The sequence below is a fragment of the Chionomys nivalis genome, chromosome 8, assembly GCF_950005125.1.
Source record: "Chionomys nivalis chromosome 8, mChiNiv1.1, whole genome shotgun sequence".
NCBI lineage: Eukaryota > Metazoa > Chordata > Mammalia > Rodentia > Cricetidae > Chionomys > Chionomys nivalis.
In genome coordinates, this window is record NC_080093.1 from 51,027,457 (window position 1) to 51,055,303 (window position 27,847).

Here is a 27,847-nt window from a genome sequence, read left to right on the forward strand (position 1 = left end):
TAAAAAGACTTTTTAGGATCTGTCTGTGTAACCCTAACTGCCCGGTTATTCTCTACATAAACCAGGCTGGCCTTGAACTCACACAGATCTACTATGTGCTGGGAATTTTTTTGGAGAAAGGTCTTGCTATATTGACAAACTCACTTTGAAATTTCAGTCCTGAATCAGGTTCTAGAGTGTTGGGATTACATGTGAGTGCCACGGTGCCCAGCTCATTCTTGTGACCTTAAATGCCACTTGAAAGTTCTCCAAAGCTTTATCTCAAATCTAGACCTCTCCAGACTTCCAGATTTACCATATCCTCTGCCTACACCAATCTTCACTAGGATGCAAACACTTCAAATGTAACATATTGGCTGGGGGTGTGGTTCAGTCATAGAGCACTCGCCTCTTATAGGCAACACCCCAGGTTCCATACACAGCACCTCCCCAGAAAGCCAAAATGCCTAAAGCTCTTGGTTCTTGGCTCCCTTCCTACTCTCCTCCTCCTACCATCCTGTCTATGATGGGATATCTGATCTTCCCGTCACTCAAGCCAAAACCTTCATAACTTGATAACTGGAGTTGTCCCTGGCTCCAGTCCCTTAAATCCCAGTCAAGATCAGCAACCCTGAGCGGTCAGCTGTCCCCTCAAAATAAAATCTGGCCACTTCTTGCCAGCTCTGTCTCCCCCACCGTGCTCCACATCACATCCCTGTCCCCTCTTCTCATGCAGGCCTCCTTAGCCCACCGAACAGGGCCCTCTCACCACCGTCTGCTCCCCCGGCTCCACAGGCTGTTTCCAACGCATGAGTTCAACACTATCACTCCTTAAAGCCACCCAGGATCTCCTCTCACTGACTGTAAAATCCAGACTTCTTATCAGGTCCCACAGTGCCCAGGGGGGCTGGCCTGCTACCTGTCCGGCCTCGTCCCCTGCTGCGTTGATTTGCACACGCTTGGGTGAGCAGGCTGGAAATGTCCCTGCCACGGAGCCTTTCTTCTTGTCAGACCTTCTGTCTGGAACATTTGCACAGGGACAGCCTTTCCCCCAATGAGTGTCTCTTCTCAAACACAACCTCACTACGGGGCTGTTCCTGTCCAACTTCTCCCGAGTACTACCTCGGCATTCTCTGACCCCCTACAAACCCCTCACCTGGTTTCCACTTAATGCTGACCACCACCTGACATGGCTGTTTCCATGTCTGTTTCGCTATATTTCAGTGGTCGTAACGCCCCATGGAGACCTGTGGTACCAGGAACTTAACAGGTCTCAGCAGCTGGGCACATCGGCAGTGCTTTGCTGTGTGATCAGGGACGGTGATTCAGAGTGCTCTCCTAAGGATGGCCAGGGCACACCAGAGGCTGCTCAGCTCTTGAAAAGATTGCCTTAGAAAGCCAGATATGAAAGCCTGGTAGTGTAGTGACACACGCCTTTAATCCCAGCACTCGAGAGGCAGTGGCAGGCAGATCTCTGAGTTCGAGGCCAACCTGGTCTATAGAGAGAGCCCAGGACTCTCAGAGCTACACAGAAAAACTCTGTCTTGAAAAACCAAACCATAAAACAAACAAACAAAAAAACCCAAGCAACTTTTGTCCTATCACTATAGCTGGGTCTCCTGCCGACTTACCTTCTGGGGCCTGCCAGCTAGCACATAGCCATATTAAGGGACTAAAGATCAGATTTCAGGCTTAATGTACTTTATTGTAAGCAGTAGTGAACTCCTTGATTCTCATATGCTGACATTTGGCTTTGTGCCAGGCTGTACAAGTGTCGCGAGTGTAGCGTCTGGTGGCCATGATTAGGTCCTTGAGGTGTTCGACTTCAGCTACACAGGGTCTCAGGAGTGTCAGGAGCCTGTTGCTTAGGCAGATAAGAGACTGAACCAGGAGGACCTCCGTAGTCAGCCTGCTGTTTCTCCAGAGCTGAGCAGAGCGGAATCTACTGGCCATGGATTCTGTCCTGAAGTTCTTGGTAGCTAGATATCAAGAGAAGGACACCCTAGGTGATACCTCAGAGCGGGTAGAGATGCCAGAGGCTGTGGAGGAGGAAGGCACAGCAGAGTCAGTTCTAGTCCTTGACGGACCTTCAGCGCTTCTTAACTGTTACCTATGGTTCTGCGGCTTTGGTGAACCCCAGTACTCATGGATAGCCCCATGGGCCCTGTATATACTTCTCCCCTCACCATAGCTCGCAGAGGTAAGGATCATTAAAGGGGTTTATCATGGGCCAGGAACCTACCTAGAAGACCCTTCTTGCCTAAGTCTGTACCCATTTCTCCAAGTCAGGGCAGCTCCTATACAGACCAAAGGGTGGTAACTCCTGAAGAAGCCCTGGTTCCCCTGAAAGCTGCACTGGTCTGTCCTGACCTGTATTGGAAGCGGGAGTCTTCGGGGTGTGCCTTCAGCACCTGGTGCACCTCTAGAGGGGGCTTCAAGCCCATCTGCTCTGCCCGATGCCAGCGCTGCATCCGCGAGATACCTGCAGGGTGGGCAGAGAGTCCAGGCTAGAGAGTCCAGACGGCAGTTCCTGAGCCTCCCCAAATGTCAGTCTCAGGAGGCAGTGTCCAAGAGTTGTGCAGGCTCTTGGATTATTTCTGAGACACATCGATGACAGAACTGGCTCAGGGATGTGTCAGATGGGCTGGACGTGGGGTTCTCACCTGTGCAAGGCCCATACTGCCAGGCCAGATCAAACTGCCTCAGCAACTCCAGCTCTGCTTCCTCTTGGCTGAGGGACTGGGTGTCTTCTCCTGCAATAACATACGGCTCCTCAGGCCCATCCCAGTTTGTGCCCTGCCCTGGACTTGTAGCTGTGCCACTGTGTCCTGGCTGTGTCCTCACTCGTTAGCCTTTGCCATCCTGCAGTCAGACAGCTCATTGGAAGTGCGAGACATGCTAACTTCCCCTACTAGCCAAGACACACGCACACGCACACGCACACGCACACGCACACGCACACAGTCCTTTCTGGTCCTTGCACGTCCACTCTTCCTGCCACCCCCACGTTTCAGAGACCTAGCTCTGGTGCCAGCTCCCCCTTGCTGTGCCCAGGGGGCCCCTCCCTCTTCTTCACAACAGGGTAGGAGTCAGTGATGAATCGCTTCCGGCCCATGGCGGCCACCCAGGCAGGCAGAGCAGGAGGCAATAGCGGGAAAGAAAAGGCAGGGCAGCGGGCCTGTGAGAGACAGCTGCTGAGAGTGAGAGAGAGGGCCAGAGAGAGATGGGCCAGCGATGGACAGACAAGCTGACCCAGACAAGCAAGAGAGAGGAAGTCCCTAGGCTCCAGAGAATGACGCCTGTCTTCCGCCCCCACAAGTACGCAAACATTAGAGACCTGAGCAAATGGCAAGCGGCTTTTGTGGGGCGGGGCCCTACCTCTAGCCAATGGCAGTTGTCAGAGGGCAGCGGGCGGGGCAGCTGCTGCTGTGTTCCGAGTGAGGAGGGCTTAGGCAGAACCAAGGACCTGTCAAGATGCCCCAGACTTCACCACCTCCCCCGGTTCCTCATTGGTCCACTTGGGTCCCCAGGGACATATAGAGAGTTATCCTCGGCCTCTCACTTCCCGTTTTTCCTTCCTAGGCAAATGTTCTTTTCAGCCTCACTAATCCCCGTGGCCAGTTTGTAAGTCCCCTGAGCCCGGCTGGAACCTTTTACTCCTGCCGGTTAGCCCCAGAGTGCTGTGGGATCAGATCTGTAGGTCCAAAGAGAGTTTGGACTAATCCGGGCCTTTCCCTGGTCCTACCGGCCCCAGGAGACCTGGCTGGAGAAGTCCATGGGCTCAGAGGGCTCCTTTCTCACAGTCTGCTGGCAGAGACTCTGTCCACCCAGCGCAGGCATGCGATTTCTGTGTCCACTGTCAGGCCCGACAGCCTGCCTCTGTCCACTTTGCTAGTCAGGAAGATTCCATTCCAAACAGGACGCCAGAAGTCTAGTCCCCAAATCCCCATGGGTTCAGATCCCCAGTTCTTTTTTCTTTTTGTTTTTTTGAGACAAGGTTTCTCTGTGTAACCCTGGCTGTCCTGGAACTCAGTCTGTAGACTTGGCTGGCCTCAAACTCACAGAGATTGCCTCACAGAGACCCACCTGCCTCTGCCTCCCGAATGCTGGGATTAAAGGTGTGCCTGGTATAGATCCCCAGTTCTTAATTGACAGATCTTTTCTTTTTCTTATGAATGTGTATATTGGCAGTAAATAATATCAATAAACCTTACCCTCATATTGGACTTACCATGTGCCAAGTGCTGTCCTAAGTGTTTCCTACAAACTAACTCAAAATAGACATCAAAAGAGTTTGCAAGTGGGTGTAGGTAAGCTGTGATTAGGGTCTTAGTAACAGATACTGGGATACTGTGTAACTAGCCCTCCCTGTGCTCCAGAAGCTCCCAGGCTTGCAGGGTAGAGGGGCATCCAATTGTTAGTCGGGGACAGGAGAGCAGGAGGACTCCTCAGAGCTAGAGGAGGATGGCCGCATCGAGACAAGACCTCCAGGAGGCAGATTGCTGTAAACAGTGTCTCTCAATTCTCCACCCATGACCTTTGTCTTGGGGCTCCTGTCATCGCTGACTCACCCCCACTACCACCTCCCCCTCACCAACTTCCTGGCAGTGGGGGAAAGTGCTGGCCAGTGGGAGTCTGGGAACCAGCACTGGGCTGACCCAGCACTAATCACCCTCTGCAGATCCTATCCGGTTCTTCTTTCCAAGGGTGCAAAGTCTACTGGGGGCTGCTTGCAGGCCTGTGCCCTCCTCTGAAGCTCTGAGATCTGCCTTAGCGAGCACCGGGGCTCTCAGAGAAGAGCTCTAGAGAGGAGCCCAGCAGTGGGGAGGAGAAGGCTGTGTCTCCAGGAGCCCCCTCTGGCCTAGCCTTCTCCATCCGCTTCTTGAGGAGGAAGGAGCTGTGAGGCAAGGCACACTGCAAAGACCTGGAAGGCCCTTTTCAGCCCCGTTGTTTGGGTTGGCCCCAGCCTAATCCCCCCATCTGTCTCCTGGACAGGGTGGGGTGTACACATCCAGCGAGAAGGGACCATGCAGAGTTGAGGAGGGTGACAGGGAGGATTCTCTACCAAGAAGGGAAGGGCATAGGATTAGGTCTAGTCAGGCTGAGTGCTCTATAGTGGACTAGCTCCTAGGCTCTGTGGGACTGACCACTCCTCCCTAAAAGGGCCTCAGAAAGAGACTGGGGACAGTTACCAAAGGTATGTGGCACCCACTTCCTGAGTCCACAAAGCCCTGAGGAAGCGGGGAACCATGGGTGGGGCAGACCCCTCCTCATTCCTGGTTCCTCCCACCCCTGAAAGCTGATAGCCGTGGGGCCTGCCACCGCCCAGGGAGCGTGAAATGGGGTGTGCCGCTGGGCTGCCACAGCAGCTCCCACTACCTCCTGGGCCCATTCCTCTCTCTTCTTTGGCAGCCCCTGACACCCTAACTTCCTCTGTGGAGGGCCATCCCTACCTGCTCCCCCTCCTAGCTCTGCCTGGCTCAGACCCAGCTAGCCACTCCCACACTGTCTGGAAAGAGCTCCCACAGGCTTTAGCTTCCTTCAGCCCCAGAGAGAGATCCAGAGTGTTTACCTGAGTTCAGGGACCTTAGGACTGGCCTTCTGACCTGGGGTGAGGCACCTTCTCCCAGTCAGCACTGCTTAGCATCCGATGGTTTTCTGAGGTGTTTGGGGAACTGACTAGCCCTTGGCCTTCTATCTTTTTTCCTTCATACATGGAACACTTAGCCCCACTCAGGCAGCTTTCTGGGCTCATCTACCAAATTGATATTCAGTTCTCAGATCAGAGATTAGGTTGGTAGTCTGTGTTGAGGCTCAGTTCTGTCTTGTAATGCAAAGTATACTTGGTCAGCACTGACCTCTCCAAAGCTGGTGATGGAAACAGAAGGAATTAACTATTGCACCTTGGAGATACCCAAAGCCTTGCCATGTCCAAGGTCAAAGTCCTGGTGAGACCATGGGAACAAATAACTTGAGCAGAAGCCCAGCAGCCTTCTGGTACTGAGACTCACTGCTGACCGCTCCAGTGGACAGCAGATTAAGCGTGGCTTCTCTCAGTGTGGCAGCTGGGGGTGTGGTCAGCACCACACACACACACACACACACACACACACGCATCCTGAAAGCCCATCTCCCTAGTTTGACATGGGTCATATGGAGAGAGCCAGGTAGAGCTGAGAAGATGGGGCAGGGAGAAGAGAGGGAGGAGAGCAGCTGCCCAGGGCTCAGTTGGGATGTAAGGCACACCCCATTTCTTTCCCTCTTTTACCCACCCACCCCTTCCTCAGGTCCTGCCACTCACCCTGTGCTGGAGCTCAGTCCAGCTCAGGGGATTCTAGGCAGCCAGATGAACGCCCCAAACGCCTGCCTTACTCTTCCTGCCTTCATTCCTTTCCCCATGTGCCACATTCCCTCAGGAGCGCCTTCCTAGTCCCTCTCCACCCTCTCAGACACAGCTCCTTAGCCGGCTAGGTTTGGGGTTTCATGGATTTAAAAGGGTAGGAACTTGGGGAACAAGAAGGCTTCCCTGGGCCTCTAGTGTCCTTTCTGCCCTGCCCAGGAACTTCCCATACCCTCGCTGATCAGCTCCCATTTCACCCCGGGCCTACAAACAGTTCAGAAGAAATGCTGGGCAGGTTCGAAAAAGCACCCTTTTGGTTATTTCTCACTATGGCCACCAGGTGTCAGACTTTGTCCAGAAGGGAAGACGTCCTCGTTAGTCCCTAAGAGCCAAGTCCTGAAGGTCAAGGAAAGTTGGGGAGGGACCTCCAAGTCATCTCTGAACTAGCCGGGTTAGGGACCCTGAGGGTTAAGATAAAAGGACTGGAACCCAGACCCACGGATCTCTCACAATTCCCCCACCACCTTTGCCACTGAGCCACAAGCTTTCCCTCCTACTAGGAAACGCGGACACCAGACTGAGTCAGGGAGTTCAAGAATTGAGAGAACAAAGGCAGGGATAACTATGGCTCCACAGAAGAAGGGAGAACTCAGAGGAAACAGCCATCAGAATCTGCAGCCAGGCCTGAATCGCTGACCTTTGTATTCTAGGCTAAGGGGAACAAGGACTGCCCTCTCTCTGCCTTCTCCATTTTGGGTAGCTGTGGCTGTGGCAACTGGTGAATGAGTTTGTGTGAGATGAGCACATCCATGAGTTTCCTCGCGGCTGAGGGGTCCCTGCATCCTGGCTGTCGTGGCTGAGGGGTCCCGCGTCCTGGCTGTCGTGGCTGAGGGTCCCTGCATCCTGGCTGTCGTGGCTGAGGGTCCCGCGTCCTGGCTGTCGCGGCTGAGGGGTCCCTGCATCCTGGCTGTCGTGGCTGAGGGTTCCGCGTCCTGGCTGTCGTGGCTGAGGGTCCCGCGTCCTGGCTGTCGTGGCTGAGGGTCCCGCGTCCTGGCTGTCGTGGCTGAGGGTCCCGCGTCCTGGCTGTCGTGGCTGAGGGGTCCCGCGTCCCGGCTGTTGTCATCTTCTGGTGAGCTATGATGAATCGCCTCTACCCAGCGCTTCCTCATTGCTAACCCAATCTCCAGGGAGCTGCCTTTCCTCCTGCGCATCTTCTCCAAGCACATAAGATGACAGTGATGTTTTCATATGCATGGGCTGTCTGGAGACAAGGAGGACACCAAACCCTTTCATCTCCACTCTTGCTCCTCCCCCGCTGAGGACACAGGACTTCTGGAGACAGCGCCCTGCCTCTATCACACTGAAGAGGTCCAGGTAGATTTGCATGGTGGTTTCTCAGTACCCGAGCTTCTGACTCTTCAGACCACACTTAAGAGTTGTAACTTGTCAAGCACAGGTTGTGCCACGACTTTAATCTCAGCATGCAGGAGGCAGAAGCAGGTGGGTCTCTGAGCTCAAGGCCATCCTTGGTTTACACAGTAAATTCAAAGTCATCCTGAGTTACAAGAGACTGTCTTGAAAAACCAGAAAAAAAGGGGAAGGAAGGAAGGAAAAAAGGAAGGAAGGAAAGAAGGAAGAAAGGAAGGAGAGAAGGAAAGAGGAAGGAAGGAAGGAAGGAAGGAAGGAAGGAAGGAAGGAAGGAAGGAAGGAGAAAACTAAAGTTCTGGAAAGCTCTCTGAACCTGCTCATACTTGTGGCTACCGTGAGCCTCCCCACCCCAGCTTTCTCTAGGTGTGAATCCCAGTGCTCCCCATGAAGTGCCTCTTCCGGTTCGTTCCCTGCCTGTTTCTTCTGCTGTCTATGCTGCTTGTAATGTGTGGCGCAGCAGCTCAACAATTCCATTTCTAGCACCTAAGGTCCCTCATGTCTTGACTTTGCTATTCCTGTCTTGCTGGTCCTTGGCTTGAAAAATGCCCTCTTCACTCTGCCCCCACCTCTTGCCTAGAGGCACTGTGTCCAGAAGTCCTGTGTCCTTAGAGGGGAAAGGAAGGAGCAAGAGTGGAGATGGAAGGGTTTGACTTCCTCCTTGTCTCCAGACAGCACTGTGCACTGGAAACCTCCCTGTCATCGTATGTGCATGGAGAAGATGCACAGGAGACAAAAACCCGCACCTAGGAGAAAAAGCAGCCTCCTGGAAGCTAAGCGCCAGCACTGGGAGGCTCTGGGTAGAGGCTCTGGTAGATATTTCTGTCTTGGTAGGAAATGCCACGACGAATGGGACTCAAGAAAAACGTGTCTGCTAAGATCACCTGGTTCTTCCCAGCAAGCTTTGGGATTCTCTCCGTTTTGTCTACACCCCAGATCTCTCCATTCCTCAGCTACCACCTCCACATTTGCTAATAACATGTTTCGAACTCTTCTCTTTAAACAGACAAACAATAAGCCTTCCTGACCCTGTCTCTCTACTACAGGGCACTGAGACTCTGTATTTACTTCGGCTTTCTTCACACTGTATCTTTCTCGGACTCACATTTTGGTGACTGCCTCTCACCTGCTGTTTCAAAGGTTCCTATGGGGTGGGCATGGTGGCAGACTCAGAACACTGAAGCAGGAGGATCACTATGATTTATTAAGAGAGTCTAGTCTACACAGCTCCCTATACCCCAAAACAAACAAGCTGCCTGTGGTTTCCTAACCGCCCGAGCTAGTATGTTTGCAGAGGTGTTCATCTGGCTGCCTAGAATCCCCTGAGCTGGACTGAGCTCCAGCACAGGGTGAGTGGCAGGACCTGAGGAAGGGGTGGGTGGGTAAAAGAGGGAAAGAAATGGGGTGTGCCTTACATCCCAACTGAGCCCTGGGCAGCTGCTCTCCTCCCTCTCTTCTCCCTGCCCCATCTTCTCAGCTCTACCTGGCTCTCTCCATATGACCCATGTCAAACTAGGGAGATGGGCTTTCAGGATGCGTGCGTGCGTGCGTGCGTGCGTGTGCGTGTGTGTGTGGTGCTGACCACACCCCCAGCTGCCACACTGAGAGAAGCCATGCTAATCTGCTGTCCACTGGAGTGGTCAGCAGAAACCTCCACTTCCTTCTCTGTTTCCTAGAGCGTGAGACTGCTGATCGGCTCTCAACTTCTAAAACGCTCTTGTTGTAGTCTTTCCACCAGTTAAATCAAATACCAAGGATTTTACTGACGGGAAGGATGCTAAAACACTATCAGGATGTATGGCTGACAACCCTGGAGTCTGCTTGTCTGCCTGAGGAGATTTACCTGTTCCTCCCCTGTCTTCTCCACCCGTCCAAAATCTTCCTGCCCTCTGAGAATGGTTTTGAACCCCACCCTGTGCCATATGCAAAGGGTGCACTGAACGCTTGCTGTGCCAGGCACTTAAATACATCAATGACTTCAGGTACTACTTCCTTCTCAAGTGGTCCCAGCCTCGACCCTTCACCCCATTAGGTACAGCCCTGTCCTAGACTTCCATTTGCATGGGTCTGCCTGCTTGACTTCTTACCTTTCTTAATATTTGTGGATTCTTTTTCCATTATGTGGGTCCCAGAGATAAAACTCATATTGTTTGGCTTGGCAGCAAGTGTCTCAAACCACTGAGCCATCTTGCCAGCCCATTGCCTAGGTCTTTCTACATTTAAGCAAATCTGCCTCATCATAGCCCAGCATCATGGGAGATCATCCTACTACTCCCATTTCTAAATTGCTTGTTCTACGTTACAGAATAATGAGAAAAAACCTTTAGATTGGAGCCTGAGCTGGGTACTGCACAGAGGGAAGGAGAGCAGAGCAGAGCATGGTGGTGTGTGCTTGTTATCCCAGCACTGCAGGGGTGGGGGCAGGACTACAAGTTCAAGGGCAGCCAAGGCCACAGAGGAGGCTGGGAGGGGAGACAGAGGAGGGAGAGAGAGGAAAGGAAGAAAAGGAGAGGGAGAGAGAGAAGGAAAGAAGGAACAAAGGGGGGGGGTACTAAAGAGAAAGACCTGGAAGACAGAACCCTTGCTTTCCTTATTGCCTTCCTCCTACCCATGTAATGTTTTGCATGTCACAAGTCAATATCCTTTTTTCCTGTGCATAGAGAAAGCCCTGGTGCCCTTTCAGGCCTCTCAGGCAAAGAGGCAGAGTCCTGTGAGTGTCTGGTCAGGTATCCCAGTCCATAGAAGCAGGGCATGTTCCCCTTGGGCCAGCTCACTCTAGGACAGGACACTGAGGTTGGTTAGCCCATAGGCTGCAGAAGTTCCTCCGCCCACACGCTCACTTCACCCTTGCCTCATCCACTACATCATGTGAATGTGCTTCTATTCCATATAATTTTGGGGAAACTGATCTTTCTTCCTAAGTGAATTGCAGGTTCCACAGCGGCAGGAGCCAAGTTAGGCCTGAGTCTTCTGGCTTTAATATACCCAACCAGCACAGTGAAGGGCAGGTAATTAGGTCTTTAAAGTATCTGTCAGGGGACTGGCACTCCATCATTTGTTACTTCCTTGCTTAAGGCATTATCTTTAGGAGGCTCTTCTCATAAAATAGCCATGTGTTTCCTGGGAGCAATTAACCCATTAATTTACCCAGTAGCTCCTAACTAAAATCTCATGACATAGGGATGTTTCAACTGATCTGTAATTACTAGAGTGGTTGCTGCCATAGCCAAGCACCTTTAAGATTTCGATCACCCTCTCCAACAACTGCATAAGCATATTTAATTATTCCCACTTTACAGATGGGGAAACTGAAGACAGGGACACCGAAGGCAAGGAAACTTTGTCTGAGGCTGCCCAGCTAGCGGGCTATAAAATGACACTAGAACTGAGATTATCCCTCCCATCTTTCCAATTCTCTTGCAATCCAATACACATTCTCTTCCTCCAAATAGGCTTTTACATTGGTGGGAAAAGAACAGATCCATAGCAAAGAACACGGACTTGGCTAGTGTTCATCACCCTCCCTAGGAGAAGACTGCAGTTAGGGCTCCAGCAGGCAGCCACTGATGGGAGCCTGGGGGAGTCTGGGACTGAATGTCAGGGCTTAGTGATCAGCAAGAGTCGGCCCTCCCCACTACGTGCAGGCTGAACCAAAGTGGAAAAATTCACGGCCAGACAGACCTGGGGATCAGAAAAGCAGTACAGAGGCAAGGAAGCCAAGCAAAGACATGACACCCACAGCTTCAGGAGGACCAAGACATTTCAGGTGTGGCAAAGGAGTGGATGGGTTCCAGGAGCCTGTGTTGCACAGGACCACCAGGAAGAGCCTGCACCCCAAGCTCTGTGTACCTCCAGATATAAGGAAACAGTGGGAATTGGTAGGCAAGGCTAGGGTCACCAGCAATGAGCCCCAGGAAGACTGTCGGGCCAGGCGGAGTCCAAGTTCTGGGGAAAGCATTTTATTTGTTAATACAAGAATAGAAATTCTGCAATAAATATCATCTAATAAATAACATCTCCAAATAAATAAATATTAATACAACAAACTTAGAGTCATGAGTGGGTGGGGCTGGGGATAGGGCCTGGGGAGCCATCCCCCTCACCCCACAATGCTACTGCAATGTAAACTTTCAGGAAACCCTGTGGCTTTGGCTATGGCTGCCCTCCCCAGGCCAGGCAACCACAGATACCCTGGGAAAGGCGGCCGAGAGGAGGCACCGAGATGCTGGCAAGAAAATTCAAGGCGAGGTCCTGATGCTCAAAAAAGCTTTCGGTTTCCGCCCTGTGCCACCAATCGCCTTGGTGACTGCTGGGTCTGGTCCGTCCCTGCCCACCTCTCTTAGTATTACATCTTCTGGCTTCTAGGCCACCTCCAGCACAGACCCTACCCCTCACTCCCTATCACACCCTTCTTGAGACTGGTCATCTTGTTTCCTGAACTGGATATGTAGTTACTGGGGTAGGGGAGCAACACCCATCCAAGGAGAGGGAGGGAAGCCAAGGGGCTTCAGCCCAGAAAGGCACACGCCACAGTGGCCCCACCCATGCCCTCCAGGTGTGTTTCTGCAAGTACCACCTGAAGAGCGGAGTGGGCACTGGCAGTGGTGAGCAGAAAGCAGGGAGCGAGCACCTTTACGCCCGCCTGAGCCATCTGACTCCTCGAGCATGACCGCTTTTCTGAGACCCTAGGACTCTAGGAGCTAGTCAAGGGACAGGGTCACACTCCCCACCCAAGGTAGAGGAGGACAGAGTTTCCACTGTCTGTTTCCTGGCTCAACAAATGTTGGTATGCAGGGGTTTTCACCCCAGAATGGAAGCACAGCTGACTGGGGCAGAGGGTCTGGGGGAGCTAAGGGTCAGAGATCAGAAGCCATGGGCCTCCAAGTGCAGGGTGACCGAAGCTGCCGGAGGCTGCATCTTCTTCTTAAGCCGGTTGAAGTCCTTGGCTGAGCGCCACAGCCAGGTCTGCAGCTCCTTCAACAGCCAGAAGTCACCCATCTTCTGGAGGAAGTCACTGTGGGCAGGGCCAGGGGCCCAGGCTGGCTCAGTCCCTGGCAGAGGCTGGGGCAGTGGGTAGCCAAGAGCTGCCATGACTCCTGCAATGCTGCCCAGCAGGCCCTGGAGACTGGTACAGAAATGGGCCAGACTGCGCCGCAGTTCAGCTGTGGCAGCTTGACGGTTGAGGCCGCGCAAATAACACAGGAGGTGGCTGTAGGCCTCATAGTTCTGGGTCAGCCGCAGTTTGTCATTGAGGCTTCGCCACACTTCTAAGTTGACAGTGGCCCTGGGCAGGGTCTCTGCCCCCAACCGAGGAGGATTGAAGTCAGGCTCGTTGAAAGGGGGCCCCAGGTAGTTCAGCTGTGAAAAGGAGAGCATGATGGGGAAGGAGGAGGGCAGACTGCAGCCTGCCACCAGAGAGACACCTCCTCCCAAACATGGTAGCCCTCCTCATAGAGCTCCTGAGCTTTTCCAGCAAGTGTGTCGTTTGCATGGAGGTGACAGGTGAAGCGGTGGGGTGATGGCCTCTCCTATGGAGAGGTGCAGAAAGAGAAAACCATGAAGGAGCCACTCAGGAAGGATGTGCTGATTGGCTGGGCGGAGAGTGCCCACCACAGGGCAGGGCAGAGAAGAAGAAGACCCCGAGGAACCTGGAGGCCAGGCTGGAGAGGCAGAAGGTGGCCTCTGAGAGTGCAGGCCAGGGAAGAGCTCAGGAAGGCAGCAGAGTTCCGCAGGCAGCTGCAGAATGTGAGCATGAGCCGCAGAGAATGCTGTCGGGTTTGGTGAGAGGATGCCTGGTGACCTGGGAGAGGCGGCTGCTGTGGCCTGGAAGCCAGATTGCAGGGGGTTAAGGAATGAGTGGGTGGAGAGGAAGTGGAGGCAGAGGGTGTAGACGACTCCTTCAAGAAATTTGGCAGAAGATGTCCGGAGAGAAAGGGTCGGGAATTAGAAAGGGTAGCAGACTCAAGCAGAGGTTTTCTGTGCAGGAAACCAGCCAGAGGAGAATCTGTATCAAAGGCCAAGGGGTTGGGTGGCACCAAAACTCCTCTTTGACAAACCTGGTTCCTCAAGCAAAAGGGACAAGGGATAGTAGGATACTCACCAACACCCCAGAGAAGAGGACTCAGTCGCTAGGAGCAGAGCTGCGAAAGGGAGAAACTGAGGACATCTCAAGAGGGGAAGGAGGAAGGGCATGCAAGGCAGTACAGTATAGGAAGAGGGCAAAGCCCTTGTCAATGCCTCAGGGGATCGGCCTGAGGCCCAGGGAAGGGGATGTGGGAGATGTGCATCTGGGAGGGGGAGAGGAGAGGGGCGAGGCCTGGGATAGGCAAGGGCCCAGGGGGAGGTTCACACGCTGACAAGCACAGAGACAAACTAATTTCCTCGGTGTATCCTGGGGCTGAAGCCAGCCCCCCCCCCCCCGCCACCCTCCTCCCCTTTTCTTCCCTGGCTCGGGAGTAGGGTCTGGGATATGGAAGAGGAACACGGGAAGAGGGGGCCTGTTCCCCATGGTCCTCAGCGCCTCCTATCCTCTTCCCTTCTCTCCTGGGCTTTATGAACCTCTCTGGACTACCCTCAAATTCTTATGGTAGAACCACCCTCCATACCCCGAACCCCTTGCTGTGACTGCCCTGGATTCTCTGTAGACTTTTCCTACGACCCCCGCTCCCCAAGAGGCCTGTGAAGGATGGGAGAGGCAGACCGAGGGAGGCCCATGGGTCTAGAACAGCAGGGCCCCAGGTCTGGGGGCAGAGTCAAGCTGGAACACAAGCATAGAAGGTGGGGCCCCTCCATCCCCACCCAGCCCCACCCTTGCAAGAGACACCACAACACGGTGTAAACAGAGGAGACTTCCCCAGCCCCCAGGGGGAGGCAGGCAGCTGGGCTGGCAGCCAGTGGGGCAATGGGCCAAGGCGGGTTCGAGGCCTGCCCACATGCCTAGTCCTGGGGCCAGGATGGGGGCGCACCTGAGAGGGAAGGGCAGGAGATAGGCCAGATGGAGAAACCGTGTGGACCCAAAGGGCCTCTCATCACCCAATCATTCACCAGGACCCCTGCACCATGCTCTCTCTTCCCAAAGGCCTCTCTTCCCTCTTTATCTAGTACCCAAAGTAAACGGACAGGGGACAGGATACTCACATAGGTCCCAGCCAAGCTGCGGAGTTGGTGCTCCAGGTAGCGGGTGAGGTCATAGGTTTTCTGGATGGAGGGGCCAGGCCCTGGATCTCCTGTGCGATTAAGAGCTGGCACTGCAGGGAGGTGCCACAGCACTGTGCATAGGCAAGCTAACATCCCCCACGAGTCCCCTGTGGACAGGATGGGCAAGAAGTATGAGGGTGGGCCCAGGCCCAAGCAGGGAAACAGTTGGCAGCCCCTCAGGTGTCTGTCCCCACCTTGGGCTAGGAAGGGGGGTGAGACTGAGAGACTGGATGGGAGGTGGAGGGGACGGAGGAAGGGAAACAGTTCTGGTCCAAGAGCGTGTGTGGAGGTATGTGCGCAAGGACAAAGTCCTGGCATCTGTGTCTATCAGGAGATGCTTGACTGCATCTGTCAGCTGAGACTTTGGCATGTATGTCACTGGATGTGCCAAAACTGTGTGCAAGCGTGTACTCAGAAGGGCAGACCAGGCCTGAGGGACTTTATGATAATATGCCAGAGTTCCAGGTGTGTCCCGGCCTCTTCTCCATGTCTTCTAGTCCTACTGCGGCAGGAACAAAGGGCTGGGGATATGGCGTATGTTAATTCTGGCGAGCTGTGAGCAGTGAGCCGTGTGGAAGAGTGAAGAGAGAGGCTGTAACCAGGAGAGGTAGGAGTAGGGTTTCCCAGCCAAGGTCAGGCTGAAGGATCCAAGATGGTTTGGGGAGCGAGAAGTGGTAAGTATACACTAGGATATCGCTCCTGGGTGTGATGAGGTCTGATGGAGTTATCTCAAGATGTAGTATTCCCCTTAGGAGCAAGTTTGATACCCCTCTTGTCTTTCCCTGAAGGGTTAGAATCAAACACAAGGCCTGGGCATACAGGCAAGTGCTCTACCACTGAATTATGGCCCAGCTCTTCTCTGTTTTTTTTTTTTTTTTTTGGTTTTTCGAGACAGGGTTTCTCTGTGGTTTTGGAGCCTGCCCTGGAACTAGCTCTTGTAGACCAGGCTGGTCTCGAACTCACAGAGATCCGCCTGCCTCTGCCTCCCGAGTGCTGGGATTAAAGGCGTGTGCCACCACCGCCCGGCTCTTCTCTGTTTTTTGAGACAGGTTCTTCCTAAGTTGCCCAAGCTGCTTGTGAAATTACGATCCTTCTGCCTCAGCCTCTGGAGCAGCTGGGATTACAGGCCTGTATCAACATGCCTGCTAGTGTCTGCCCTGTCTGTCTGGGATGCTGGAGGGACACCAAGGGGACAGAGGTGTAAAGAGGCAGCCGGGCCCACAAAAGACAACGGAAGGCTTGATTGTTCCAGAAACAGGAGTTGAGGCCACTAGATGGGCCAGAGTCAAGTAGAAAACAGTTTTCTAAAGGGCTTTTTTTTTTTTTTTTTGGTTTTTTTCGAGACAGGGTTTCTCTGTGGTTTTGGAGCCTGTCCTGGAACTAGCTCTTGTAGACCAGGCTGGCCTCGAACTCACAGAGATCCGCCTGCCTCTACCTCCCAAGTGCTGGGATTAAAGGCGTGCGCCACCACCGCTTTTAAGTGAGATCCAAGATCAAAATCAGCACCCATCTGGGCTAGGATAGGGTAGGAATATAATTAGCTGTGGCCTAGGTTAGGTTTAAGGACTAGGCTAGTCTTAACATTTCAGATGAATTTGGATTTGGGATTTGGTTGAGTGAGTGTGGTTGAGATTTGAGTCCAGGAAGGGGATGTGGTTAGGTTTGGGCAGGCAGAAGGTTAGCTGAGAGTAAAATCTGTGAATTTGTTGCTTTACACATCAGATAGAATGGTGTTTGGCATGTCACAAAAAGCAGGGAAAGTTTGGGTTTTAAGCTTGGATAGGTATGAGGTCAAGTGGTTTCTTTGCTCTAGTTTACATTTTATACTTCCAGATTCTTCTGTAACGACACATGGCTTAGAAACAAGTGGATAGATAGGTTTAACAATCTGACAGTAGTCAGACTCAGGTAGGTTTGGAGTTAAGACTATGGTTAGAGTCTGTCATTAGGAGCCGCGAAAAGTCACTATCCAGGACTGTTGTCTCATACAGAATCCAGAAAGCAGTTGAGGATTCTTGCTGTGGCATTGGTACTCCTTACAGACTCTCGGGTGCTTGACTAAGTCAGCTTTGCAGGCGGAGCATCGGAAGAGTGTGTATCCAGTCACACACAGGAATGAAAGGATCTTAGCTTGTGTGTATGTGCACACATGTGCAATTTCACATGTGTTTCAGACTGCAGGATCAGACACTCAGCTGCTTCCTGGGCAAATAGGCTCCACTTTCTTCCGTGTTCCTTCCTTGGACCTTTTCAGCCCTAGTTCTTACCTAACTGTTTTCCTTTCTAGTCCCTGATTATTGAATCCCCAGATACGTCCAAGTCCTCTGTACCAAGCCCTGGACATCTGGACAAACGCCCTGTAAATCCTGCGGCTATCACGGAGGGCTAGTTTGGAGACTAGAACTATGAGTTGCGCAGCAGCCCTCCCAGCCTCAAGACAGTTTTTAAGATGAAGTATGGTTTTGCTGGAAGTTAGTGGCATTGCCAAAGTCCTGCCAAAGCAGAAAAACTGGAGGCTTGGCTGGCCTCTTCACCCAACCCTGCCAGAGGCAGCCCCGTCATCGGGAATCCTGGACCAGGCTCTGTCTGTCCCATAACGTCAGGAGCCCAACCTGAAGCTTGTCTCCCCCTCCTTTCCTGGGCCCTGTGGATATCCCTGGGGAGAAAACTCCTTACACGGGGACAACAGGGGAGAAGAAGCCTTTGGATAAACAAAAGCTAAGTCATCTGGGCAGAAAAACGGCTCATGAAATTAACCAGACGAGGCCGGTGTTTCCAGGAATATTTCAGTTCTGAGGTAACTGTATCACTGCAGGCTTGGGGAGGGGGAGACACGGAGAGCAGAAGGAGCCTACTGACCGACCAGTCCTGGAGAGAAGCAGAAAGGAGCAGCAACCGTAGGAATCAGAGTGGAGGCCAGGAGAGGAGTAAGGACAGGCGAAGCACAGGACAGCTGCCCTGTGACAGCTCTGATCAGGGTAAGATGTGCCCAGCTCTCAGGCAGCCAAGCTGGAAGGCCTGCACAGAGAACACCTGAGCTTAGTGTGACCGCAGAGCCAGGGGCTCCCCCTGCCCAGAGCCCAGCTCTCTGCTTCCCTCTCCAGCTCCCGGGTGCAGGTGGACCCCACATCAGGCTGCATCGCAGCCCCTCCCCCAGCCTGTCCCGCCTCTGGCTGCTGCCCACTGATTGTTTACACCCCTTCTCCTTGTGTTTATAAATCCGGCTGAGCACGAGGAGCTAATGAGTGCAGCTCACGTTTCCTGCTGCAGCACCCCTACACTCCCCATCCTGGCCCCTGCCAGGGCCAGCCCCTAATTCTATCCAGATCCCTGGGCCCTGGGAAACAAGGCCCCCTCATGTATACACACACACACACACACACACACACACACTGCCTTAGCCCCATCAAGCCCAAGGGCCACCCCCACATGCTACACAGGCAGGCCTTTAGCCAACCTCCTCTCAGCTCCTGGCCCGTCTCATAGGCTGACCACCCTCAGTGAGGGTGGGGGGCTCAGCAGTGCAGATGTCCAGGGTTGAGGGGGAAGACTGCACCTGGGACTAGGGGCTAACAGCTGTACGTCCTATAGTTGGGTCCAGAAGTTCTATAGTCTAGGCTGAATATGGGAGCCAGAGAAAAGGTCCTGCCCTCAATTCAGACCAAAACCAGCATCCGGGTGACCTTGGAGAAGTCCACTGAGGGGAGCTGGAGGGAGTAGCCAAAGAAGGGGTGTGAGATCCAGGGATCCTACCCAGGGAAAGACCTTTCTTTCCATCCTCAAGACCGGCTGTCCTTTTCTATTTTTTTCCTTCCTTTGCTTCTGTCTTCTCAGGTTCCCTTCCCCCAAGGCTGCTGAGGGATGGGAGCATTGGTGGGAAGGTAGGCCTGGAAACCAGGAGACCTAGCTCTGCCACAAACCGTCTACTGACTGTGGGCTTCCATAAGCAGCCAGCGCTGTGCCTGCTAAAGTTTCTCCTGGCTGAATCATGTGGGGCTTTCCGCGTTCTCTCCAACATGCCCATCTTTCTCATCCTCTTCCTTTCTAGTCCAAAAGATAGTAGAAACCAGAGGCAGGGAAAGAAGAAGAAGGCAATGCTGATCGGTCCCTGTGAAGTCAGTCCAGGAGCCGCGCTTGGGCTGAGGAAAAGCTGCTCCGATGTGCCTGCCACAAGAGGGCTCTTGAAGCACTCAGGGAGATCAGAGGAGAGCCCACAGCCACAGGCTGAGCAGCCCACTGAGGCCAGAAGCCGCCCGAAAAGAAACGAAGAAAATAGTTCAGAGCAAGGGTGCGGGTGAACTGGAAAGGGTGCTGAGGTCAGAGTGTGCACAAGGGTGTGGGAGGGGTTGCAGAGTGCAGGAGCCAGGGTGTGAGCAGGCAGGTGGGATTCTGGGGAAGAATGTGAAGTGTCAGGCATCAGTAGCTAGTGTGTAGGGGTGGCCTGCACAAGTGCGAATTGGACACGACAATGTGCAGCCCGGGGGCCATTACTCCAGTCAGCAGACGCTTCTGGGGCTGCCCAGTGATAGTGGCTGACGTTTCTAGTTGTTCCTCCTCTATGATGAAGTGTGGCTACGGGGCACTAGAGCTAGAGGGGTGTGACTTGTCTGGGAAATAAGAACTTGTGTTCCGTGGTGGGGGGCGAACGGTACGGCAGCGGCAGCGTGTCCTGGATTGGGTGCCTGTCAGAGACAATGAACGTCGGAGATTTCCCTAGGTCAGATTCCGGGGGCGAAAGAGGTACACCTGATGCTCTCCACCATTCGGGCTGCCGCTATCAAGCCTCCACCGTCTGCCCTCCCTCCTCCTCTGGCAGTTCTTCCTGCCCGTGGGCTCTGGAGAACACAGAAACTGGGGGTCTCCCAGAGGGAAGCCTCCTGCAAGTCAGTGTAATAGAAAGGTAGGTGAGAACATGGGTGTGGGGACTTTGAAGAAGCTGCGCGGACTTTGCTTGAGGTGCTCAGCCCCGAGAACTTGGGCGGTGGGAGTTGGCAGGTCGCTGGCCCTACCTCCCCGACCGTGACCTCTCGATCCCGGACCCCTCCCGGCGGCGGTGGCGCCTTCCCCTTGTGTGGCCCCGGCGCCCCCGGCCCCGCCCCCCAGTCCGCTCCTTTCCAGCGGCAGTGGCGGCGGAGGCGGGGTCCGGGCGCCGGGCTTCGGGGCTCGGCTGAGCCGCTGCCCGCTCCGGCGTGTCCACTCCTTGCCCTGCCCGCTCTCCTGCCACAGGCCGCCCGGCCAAGCGGCCGCTCGAGGGGCTGCCGGCAGCTCTCGGCGCTCCCGGGCCGCTGACGGGTCCGGCCGGGCTGCGTCTCCCCCCTACCCCCCTCCCGCAGTAATCATTCCCAGGCCACCGCGGGCCCGGGGCCCCGACCGCCCCGCCGCTCCGCCCCTACCTGCCGCCAGCTCCGCGGCGGTGGGCAGCATGGAGGGCTCCGGCCACGCCGCGCGCAGCGTAGGAGCCGGGAGTCCCGCGGCCCGGCCGCCCGGCCCGGCCAGGCTCGCTCTGCCCTCCGCCCTCCTCTTGCGCGCCCTCCTCCCCTCCCCGCCGGCCGAGGAAGGAGTTCGGCGCGGCCCGAGGTGTCGGCCTCCCCTCGCCTCCCGCTGCTCGGCCGCGGGCTCCCCCCCTCTGCCTCCCTCCCTCCCTCTTCCTCTCCTGGCCCCCTCCTCCCTCGCGCCGCGTCCTGTCCCCCCACCCCACCCCCGCACCCTCGCTGCCCGCCTCGGAGTCGCTCGCCCCGACTCCGGCGCGGGGCTCTGTGTCCTCGGGTTCTCTGGGACCCCGCCTCGCTGGGGCTCCAGGTGGCCGCCTGTCCAGGTCTGCGGGTCGTCCAGGCTCCCCGCCGCGCTCTCGGCCACCTCCCGGCTCCGCCGAGCGGACTCCAGGAATGCCGCGTCCCCACCCGGCCCCTCTCGAGGGCGCCCGGCCGTACCTCCCCAGCTCGAGCTCTGCTCCCCGGCCGGGCCCCGGCGTGGGGCTCCGGGGGTGGGGAGGAGGACGGGAACCGGATCTCACTGCCGCTGGGCGGGGGCGGAGGCCGAGGCCTCGGACGCCTGGCTCCTACCTGCTCGGAGGTCCATGGGGCTGGGGGCCGGGCCGGCCGGGCGCGGCTCCTCTCCCAGAGGCTGGCGGAGTGGGAGGGCGAGCCGCGGCTCCGGCGAAGCTTTAATAATCCCATCCGCCAGGCCCACTCGCAGGTTTTTTTCTCTCGGTTTCGCATTTTTTTTTTTCGGTGTGGGACATTCTGCAAACTTTTTTTTTCTGACGTGTAAAGCTGTAACCACAAATTGTAGCAGCCCTCCCCGGGGTGGGGGGGAGAGGGGGGAGGAGGGAAGGGAGGGCTTCTGGGGCTCCTCTCCCTCCCACAACACTGAGGGGGGGTGAGGTGAGGCAAGGCTGCGACGGTACCACCCTAGGCCTCCTGGGGGAGGGGGTAGGGAGGGCATCGTCCCTCTGCAAACCCTTGAGAGCTTGGAGAGGGAGCTGGCCTTGGTGTGGGCTTCTTCCGTGGTGTCGGCATGCCGGCCTTCCCTCTGCTCCCTGCTGGGTTTAGGGTCCCTGTGCCCACCCTACCTCTGCCTCTTCATTTCCAACCTTCCCTCCCCCTCCCACTTGAGTAAATGCAATGACACATTCTCTCAAATGCCAGCAAGCTGGCCTCCAAGCAAGTGATGGTGTTTTTCCTGCTGCCCTTTGTCTGGGCTGACCGCCCCCCTTGCCTATTGTCCCGCCGCTTATGCTTGTCCCATTTCCAAAAGCTAGAGCTAAGTGAGCCGCCAGCGGCTGGGGCAGGTGACTAACCACCTCCTAATGCCCCCTGAGGAGGGAAGAGGGCACGAAGGCCCTGCGTCTTCCTCAAGTTCACAAGGGTTTTCATTCTTCCCAGTGACCAGGGAGAGTGCACATGGGTGGGGGATTTGTAATTCATTAATCAGCACAAGGCACCGGACCAGTTTCAACACCAGAGGCTTCACGGGTGACTCAGCGGGAACGCGCAGATTCAAGGCCATGAGCAGACCAGACCCAGCATCCCATTTGTGAAATGCTTCCCCATCGAGACATTTGGCATCCTCTTCCCTTTGGGGTTTGGGGTTGTTGGTTTTTCCGGTGGTGAGGTAGGGGTGGTTTGGCACTGAGCGCTCTTCTCCCTCCTTCGCCTCAGGCCTGGGTTTGGACTTACTGAGTGGGAGACCTAGGGGACCCATAAGCCCAGACCCTCCCAGGAGGGTCTCCCTTCCTCCCCCTTCCTCCCTCTCCAAAGGGCTGCCAGGGAGAGTGAGTGAGCAAGAGAGCAGTGCAGAGGAAACAGCTGTCATCTGGGCCTTGGAGACAGCCCCACTTTGTGATTTTTCTTGGGGTACAGTCCTTTGGTCCCCAAGTCTTGGGTACTTGTAGAAGCATACCGCCAATTAAGTCATTTGGTGACAAGTTGCTGTATTGTTTATCTGTAGTCACAATAGGGGCAGATACGGGTGGCAGCCAGACCTGGAAGGTGATGCCTGTCTCAGGAGTGGCATGCGACATTCATCCCCCACTTCTGCTGGTGCCCCTGGGGAAGGAGGGCACTCTGCCAGTCTAACACAGCCCCTCCGGCCTGTGGGTCAGGGTAGGCATCAGTCATGGCCGGTGCTAGTTTCCCAGGGCAGCATTTCCCTTTTCTGCACTGGAGAACTGAGGTGGGGGGGTGGGGGGGTGGGGAAGAAGTTTGTTTTCAATTACCTCACTGGAGTGGGACAGACTTTGTTGTTGGGTTGTTTCTTTCTATTTTTTTTCCCTCCCTTCCTTTCTCTCTCCCTCATCTCCCCCCCCCCTTTTTTTTTTCTGAACAAGAAGAGAAAGCTAAGAATGGCGAGCTGGTCTGGAGTGGGGGCAGGGGACTCTAGAGCATCAGTAGCTGCTCTGATGAAAAGTGCCTTGGAGGAGCCCTTATGAAAAGCGCTCTGGCCTCCCTCTCCCCCTCCTCCCCACCCCCACCAGCTAGGGCTCTGGAGTTTCAATGACATTCTTGGCCAATGAGCCTAATCATCTCTTGATGCTCGTGCCAAGGTCAGGAAGGCAGGTGCCCACAAGTAACTGACCCAGAGTGGACCAGGAGGTCCCCCTGGCATCTACTACCTCTTCTGAGGGAGGGAGCAAGGAAGGGAAGGGGAACAGCTCCACAGCTCGCCCCTGGTGGGAAGGCTTTGCAGACAATGTGGTTTGGATTTGGCTGAGCCCCCTCAGCACCTTATAAAGCACCTTGCTGAGTCAGTGGGAAAAGCAGCCCCAATGAAGAGAGAAGGAAGGCAGGCTGAGGGGGAGAGGAAAGGAGGGATACAGGACAAGGGACCTGGGAAAGGAGAGAGGAGACAGAGGGGAATGGCTCGGAGCCAGAATAAGGAGAGCTGTAGTTGTGAAGGACGGGGATGAAGGACTGGATGAAGAGCAGCAGCCTTTGGCAAAGCTGGGGAGAGGCTTCTCCAGGTTACCCCACTCAGCCACAGCAAGGCGTCTTCAAGACATTGGCTAGCAGGAGCGGTGGGCAGCTGTTCTGGCAGATCCAGGCCAGTGGGGAACAGGACAACTGGGTTCCTGCTTGGCGCCTGGGCCTCCCCTGTTTTGATTCTTAAGGTAGTGACCCCACATTTTAGGAAAGTCAGATTCTCCCTTAGCCCCATGTCTGGACTTGCATCCCTGCCCTCTCCCCTCACCCATTGGGGGCCAACCCCCAACTCCTTCAGTGCCAAAGGGAAAATCAACTCCATCTCCAAGCTGCCAGTGCCCCTCTACCATGTCTGGGCAAAGGCAGCAAGCAAGAAGCTGCCAGTTGGGGTGGGGTGGGGGCTGGAGTAAAGACTTTGCCTCCTGCCAAATCCCCAATAGGGGTGGGCTGCTGGAATTTGGGGGAGAAGGAAAAAAGGAAAGTGAATCAGGAGAGCCCCCCAGGGTTTCTGTGGATCAGGGTGGGGCAGGACAGGTGCTGTCTTCTGGTTTCCAGCTGAGGAATGATGCTGCTCTTGCTCTCTCCTTACTTTTGGTGACTCTCAGAACCTGGTCAGGGCCCTTCCAACTCCAGCACTCTGCGAGTGTGAGTGGGGGTAGAGTGGAGGCTGGAGGAGAAACCAGACTCCTCCCCCAGCTCCAGAGCATCCTCTTTGTCCTGTGGGATCCTGAAGGATGCTTTTCTCAGCTGCTTTTGTGGTGCTCTGTCTTGTAACAGGGGGAAATGAACTCCTTCAACATTGCCTTCAAGAACTTAAGTTTGGCATCACTTGTTAAATGCCATCACTAGCCCCAGTGGTAGGAACAGCTTTCAGGGTCCCGGGAAGTTGATAGGAGGCCTAAGGAGGGTCCACTGGGTACCAACTACACAGCTCCCAGCAGCAGCAGGCAGGGTGAAGAGTGAGGATGGGGCGGGCTACCCGAGTTCACTGGCCAGGGTGCAGTCCGGTTTGACCCCCTCTACCCTCTCTCCTGAATGTTAAGAGTAATCAGTGAGTTGGTGATTGATTGAGATGCTAGCTTGCCCTCTTCTGACCTTCTAGACAGCAGGTCACAGGTGGGTGTCAGACCCAAGAAGTATGGTGAGTGAGGGGCAGAATTGGCAATAGGTGATGGCCAGGCTGCTCACCAAGGGTTAAAAATGACTGGGTGTTGGCTCAGGGACTGGCTATGATCCCACCCCTCCCTTTCTCCTCTCAGGTCCTTTCCTCTCTTGTCCTATAGCTCTCATTGGAGGGAGCTCTCCAGGTAAGGGAACCTGGCCCAAGGAGGCTCTACTTCTTGAGCTAGAGAAACCTCTGATCTGGTCTCCTCTTGACAGGTGATCAAGGGAGGGCTTAGACAGACCCACAAGCCCACAGAGGGTGTGGAGACATTTCCTGAGGGCCTCCTCTGTGTCTGTTGCTAAGGAAAAGGAAAGGAGCTTTAAGGGGCCGTGGGATGGAAGGATAGAGGCTGACCTGTGTAGGTGGGAAAGGCAGGAGTCACCAAGTGGCTTCCAGTAATTCTCCCTCTCCCCTTCCTTGTTTTTTTTCTCTTTCTTTTTTTCTTTCTTTCTCTCTCTTTCTCTCTCTCTCTTTCTTTCTTTTTTTGTTTGTTGTTGTTTTTCAAGGCATGATTTCTCTGTATAGCCCTGGCTGTCCTAGAACTCACTCTGTAAACCAGGTTGGCCTCACCTGCCTCTCTGCCTCCCCAGTGCTGGGGTTAAAGGCTTGCGCTACCCCCACCCCCCCAGCTTTGCATTGTTATTTTTTTTTAAAGATTTATTTATTTATTCTGTATACAACTTTCTGCCTCCATATATGCCCGCATGCCAGAAGAGGGCGCCAGATCTCATTACAGATGGTTGTGAGCCACCATGTGGTTGCTGGGAATTGAACTCAGGACCTCTGGAAGAGCAGCCAGTGCTCTTAACCACTGAGCCATCTCTCCAGCCCCTGCATTGTTATTTTTTAAAACAGGTTTCTCTGTGTAGCCTTGGCTGTCTCTGGAGTACAAAGATCCAGATCCATCTGTCTCTGCTTCCCCAGTGATAATTTTTTTCTTGGGGGTTATTGGCTTAAACAATATAATAGCTTGTTTTTGGTGTTTTTGAGACAGGGTTTCTCTGTGTAGCTTTGAAGCCCATTCTAGAACTCACTTTGTAGACCAGGCTGGCCTCAAACTCACAGAGATCCGCCAACCTCTGCCTCCCAAGTGCTGGGTGTGCACCACCACCACCACCTATAGCTTTTTAAAACACTGACCCCACCACCACTACCTTGAAACATCTTCAGGTCCGTTTTTGTCCATTTCATCCTACCTTTGCGAGAACCCTATGGGACAGGTGCTGTCCTTTGTGGTTCCTAGAAGCAGGTGATGAGCTGATAAAGTCACTCCATCCTACTGCAGTAGACTGAGTGACAGAGCAGGCGTGGGAACCCCGCACTGTCTGACCTCAGGGACCATGTCCTTTTGACTGCACTGTGCAGGACCAACCTAGGGGCTGCCTTTAGAGGAATCCAAAGAGAGAAGAGACTGAGTTTGAAAGCAGGTTTTGTGTTGCAAACGTTTTTGAGTCCCTTGGCTATGAGGCCTATGGGCACAGGGGGCCCCAAGGTGTTCCTTGAGACCTGTAGAAATTATTCCAGTACCTGAGGATTCCTGGTCCCTCCACCACAGACACGAACGTCAACTGGGCCAGATGGCTTACCATCACTCTTCTGTGTCTAAGAGAGGCTTACCATCACTCTCCTGTGTCTAAGAGAGGCTTACCATCACTCTCCTGTGTCTAAGAGAGGCTTACCATCACTCTCCTGTGTCTAAGAGAGGCCAGATCCTAAGCACACTGGAAACCTCAGCTAGATTCTGGATTCCATTGAAAGGGAGTAGGAGCCACACGTGAGCATTAAAGTAGGAGTAGAAGACATCCACCAAAGCAGCAAGACCTGGGCTTCCCTTTTCCCTGCTCCACAATGGGGGCTGAAGAGATGCGGCTGCTCTTCCAGAGGGCCGGGGTTCAATTCCCAGCAACCATATGGTGGCTCACAACCATCTATACTAGGATCTAATGTCTTTTTCTGACTTTGCAGGTATATATGCAGAGTACTCATCTATAAAATATAAATAAATAATTAATTTTTTTTTGTTTTTTTTGTTTTTGTTTTTGTTTTTCGAGACAGGGTTTCTCTGTGGCTTTGGAGCCTGTCCTGGAACTAGCTCTGTAGATCAGGCTGGTCTCGAACTCACAGAGATCTGCCTGCCTCTGCCTCCCGAGTGCTGGAATTAAAGGCGTGCGCCACCATCGCCCGGCTCTAATTAAAATTTTTAAATAAAGTATTCTGGTACACAAAGTAAGTCCCTAGATAGGTTCAGCCATCCTTTGGGAGTGTTCTGCATGGTGTACAAAAGGCTCCTGCAGTGTTGTGAGTAGGGAAGGAGGAAGCTGAAGGTGGGAGAGAGTGGGCACTTTCCCTTTCTCTCCAGCACACTCCAGCCCAGAGGGCCCTGCCTCACCCTAAACTGGCCCTGATGTCAGCGGAAACCCCAGGGGCAGAGGACTCCTCTTACCTCAGCAACTTCCCTGCCCTGCCCTGGCTCCCCCACCCACACCTGGCCCAGCTCAGGTCTCCCCAAAGGACACCCCACCCTTCTTCCCCTGTGAAGCTGGAGGGAGGCAGAGAGGCATCCAGCTGTGTGGTTTTGTTGCTGTCTCCCCTCTGCCCAACCACAGCCTTCTCTGTCATCCATCAGGGTGTCTGGGGGATGGGTGTGCGCAGAGGCAGAAGGGATACCCCCGGGTGCTTGACTCCTCCTTTGCTTGCCTTGCCATTCTCCCAGTATGTTCCATTGCCCTGGCCAGCCCATGCCGCAGGCTCTGTGACTCTGTCTCCCCTGGCAGAGGAGTGGGGTTACCTCTCCCTGGGCTGGGAGATCCTTATCCTGCCCTGCTGAGTCACTGCTGGCTCCTCCCGCCCTCTCCCTTCCCTTCTCCTCACTATTCTCTTCTCAGGCCTCTCCAGGCTATCCAGACCAAGGGTCAGAGACAGCCCCCTTCCCCAAGGCCATCCATGATGTGTTGATGGTTGTAAGGAGGCTTAGTGGCAGAAAGAGGAGAGAACACATCCTTCCTCTACTAAGTGACCTTAGGCAAGTCCTAGGTATCCTCGCCAAGACAGGGGTGATGGCAATATGACAGCAGCGTGTTTCTTGTGGTCCTTAATAGAGTATCTGCATGAATTTGTGTCAGGGTCAACTTGTCAGATTTGTTACATAAATATGATAGGAACTGTGCGAGCTCAGGGGCAGAGTGCTTGCCTAGCATACAGAAGGCCCTGAGTTTGATCCCCAACACTGCACACCAACAAACAGTACCACCAACAAAACCACGAGAAGCACACAGCTCATCATAATACAGAGGACGCAAAGGCGGACAGACCTCTGAGTTC

The 27,847-nt window shown here is 54.4% G+C and overlaps 2 protein-coding genes across 3 annotated transcripts; both read right to left on the reverse strand.

Moving 5' to 3' along the window:
* Positions 1-1,671: 1,671 nt before the first annotated feature.
* Pold4 (DNA polymerase delta 4, accessory subunit) lies at positions 1,672-3,271 on the reverse strand. Of its 2 annotated transcripts, none has more exons than XM_057778967.1 (4): positions 2,998-3,271; positions 2,643-2,732; positions 2,391-2,461; positions 1,672-2,018 (listed from the first exon to the last, which is right to left on the reverse strand). In XM_057778967.1, the coding sequence occupies exons 1-4, from the start codon at positions 3,092-3,094 to the stop codon at positions 1,959-1,961; spliced, it is 318 nt and encodes a 105-aa protein (XP_057634950.1). In that variant the 5' UTR covers positions 3,095-3,271; the 3' UTR covers positions 1,672-1,958. The 2 variants fall into 2 exon arrangements, with proteins under 2 accessions (XP_057634950.1, XP_057634949.1); XM_057778966.1 differs by having other exon boundaries at positions 2,350-2,461.
* Positions 3,272-11,766: 8,495 nt separating this feature from the next.
* Clcf1 (cardiotrophin like cytokine factor 1) lies at positions 11,767-21,071 on the reverse strand. The gene is made up of 3 exons (XM_057779154.1): positions 21,004-21,071; positions 14,882-15,048; positions 11,767-13,102 (listed from the first exon to the last, which is right to left on the reverse strand). Exons 1-3 carry the CDS (start codon positions 21,017-21,019, stop codon positions 12,608-12,610), a joined length of 678 nt encoding a protein of 225 aa, XP_057635137.1. The 5' UTR covers positions 21,020-21,071; the 3' UTR covers positions 11,767-12,607.
* Between the last annotated feature and the right edge of the window lie 6,776 nt (positions 21,072-27,847).

Coding starts and splice junctions, on each gene's coding strand:
- Pold4 (XM_057778966.1), bottom strand. CDS start 3,094: ATGGGCCGGAAGCGATTCATCACTGACTCCTACCCTGTTGTGAAGAAG. Junction 2,733..2,997: donor GGAGCTGGCACCAGAGCTAG/GTCTCTGAAACG, acceptor ATGTTATTGCAG/GAGAAGACACCCAGTCCCTC. Junction 2,462..2,642: donor GCAGTATGGGCCTTGCACAG/GTGAGAACCCCA, acceptor CCCACCCTGCAG/GTATCTCGCGGATGCAGCGC.
- Clcf1 (XM_057779154.1), bottom strand. Junction 13,103..14,881: donor GCAGCTTGGCTGGGACCTAT/GTGAGTATCCTG, acceptor TCCTTTTCACAG/CTGAACTACCTGGGGCCCCC.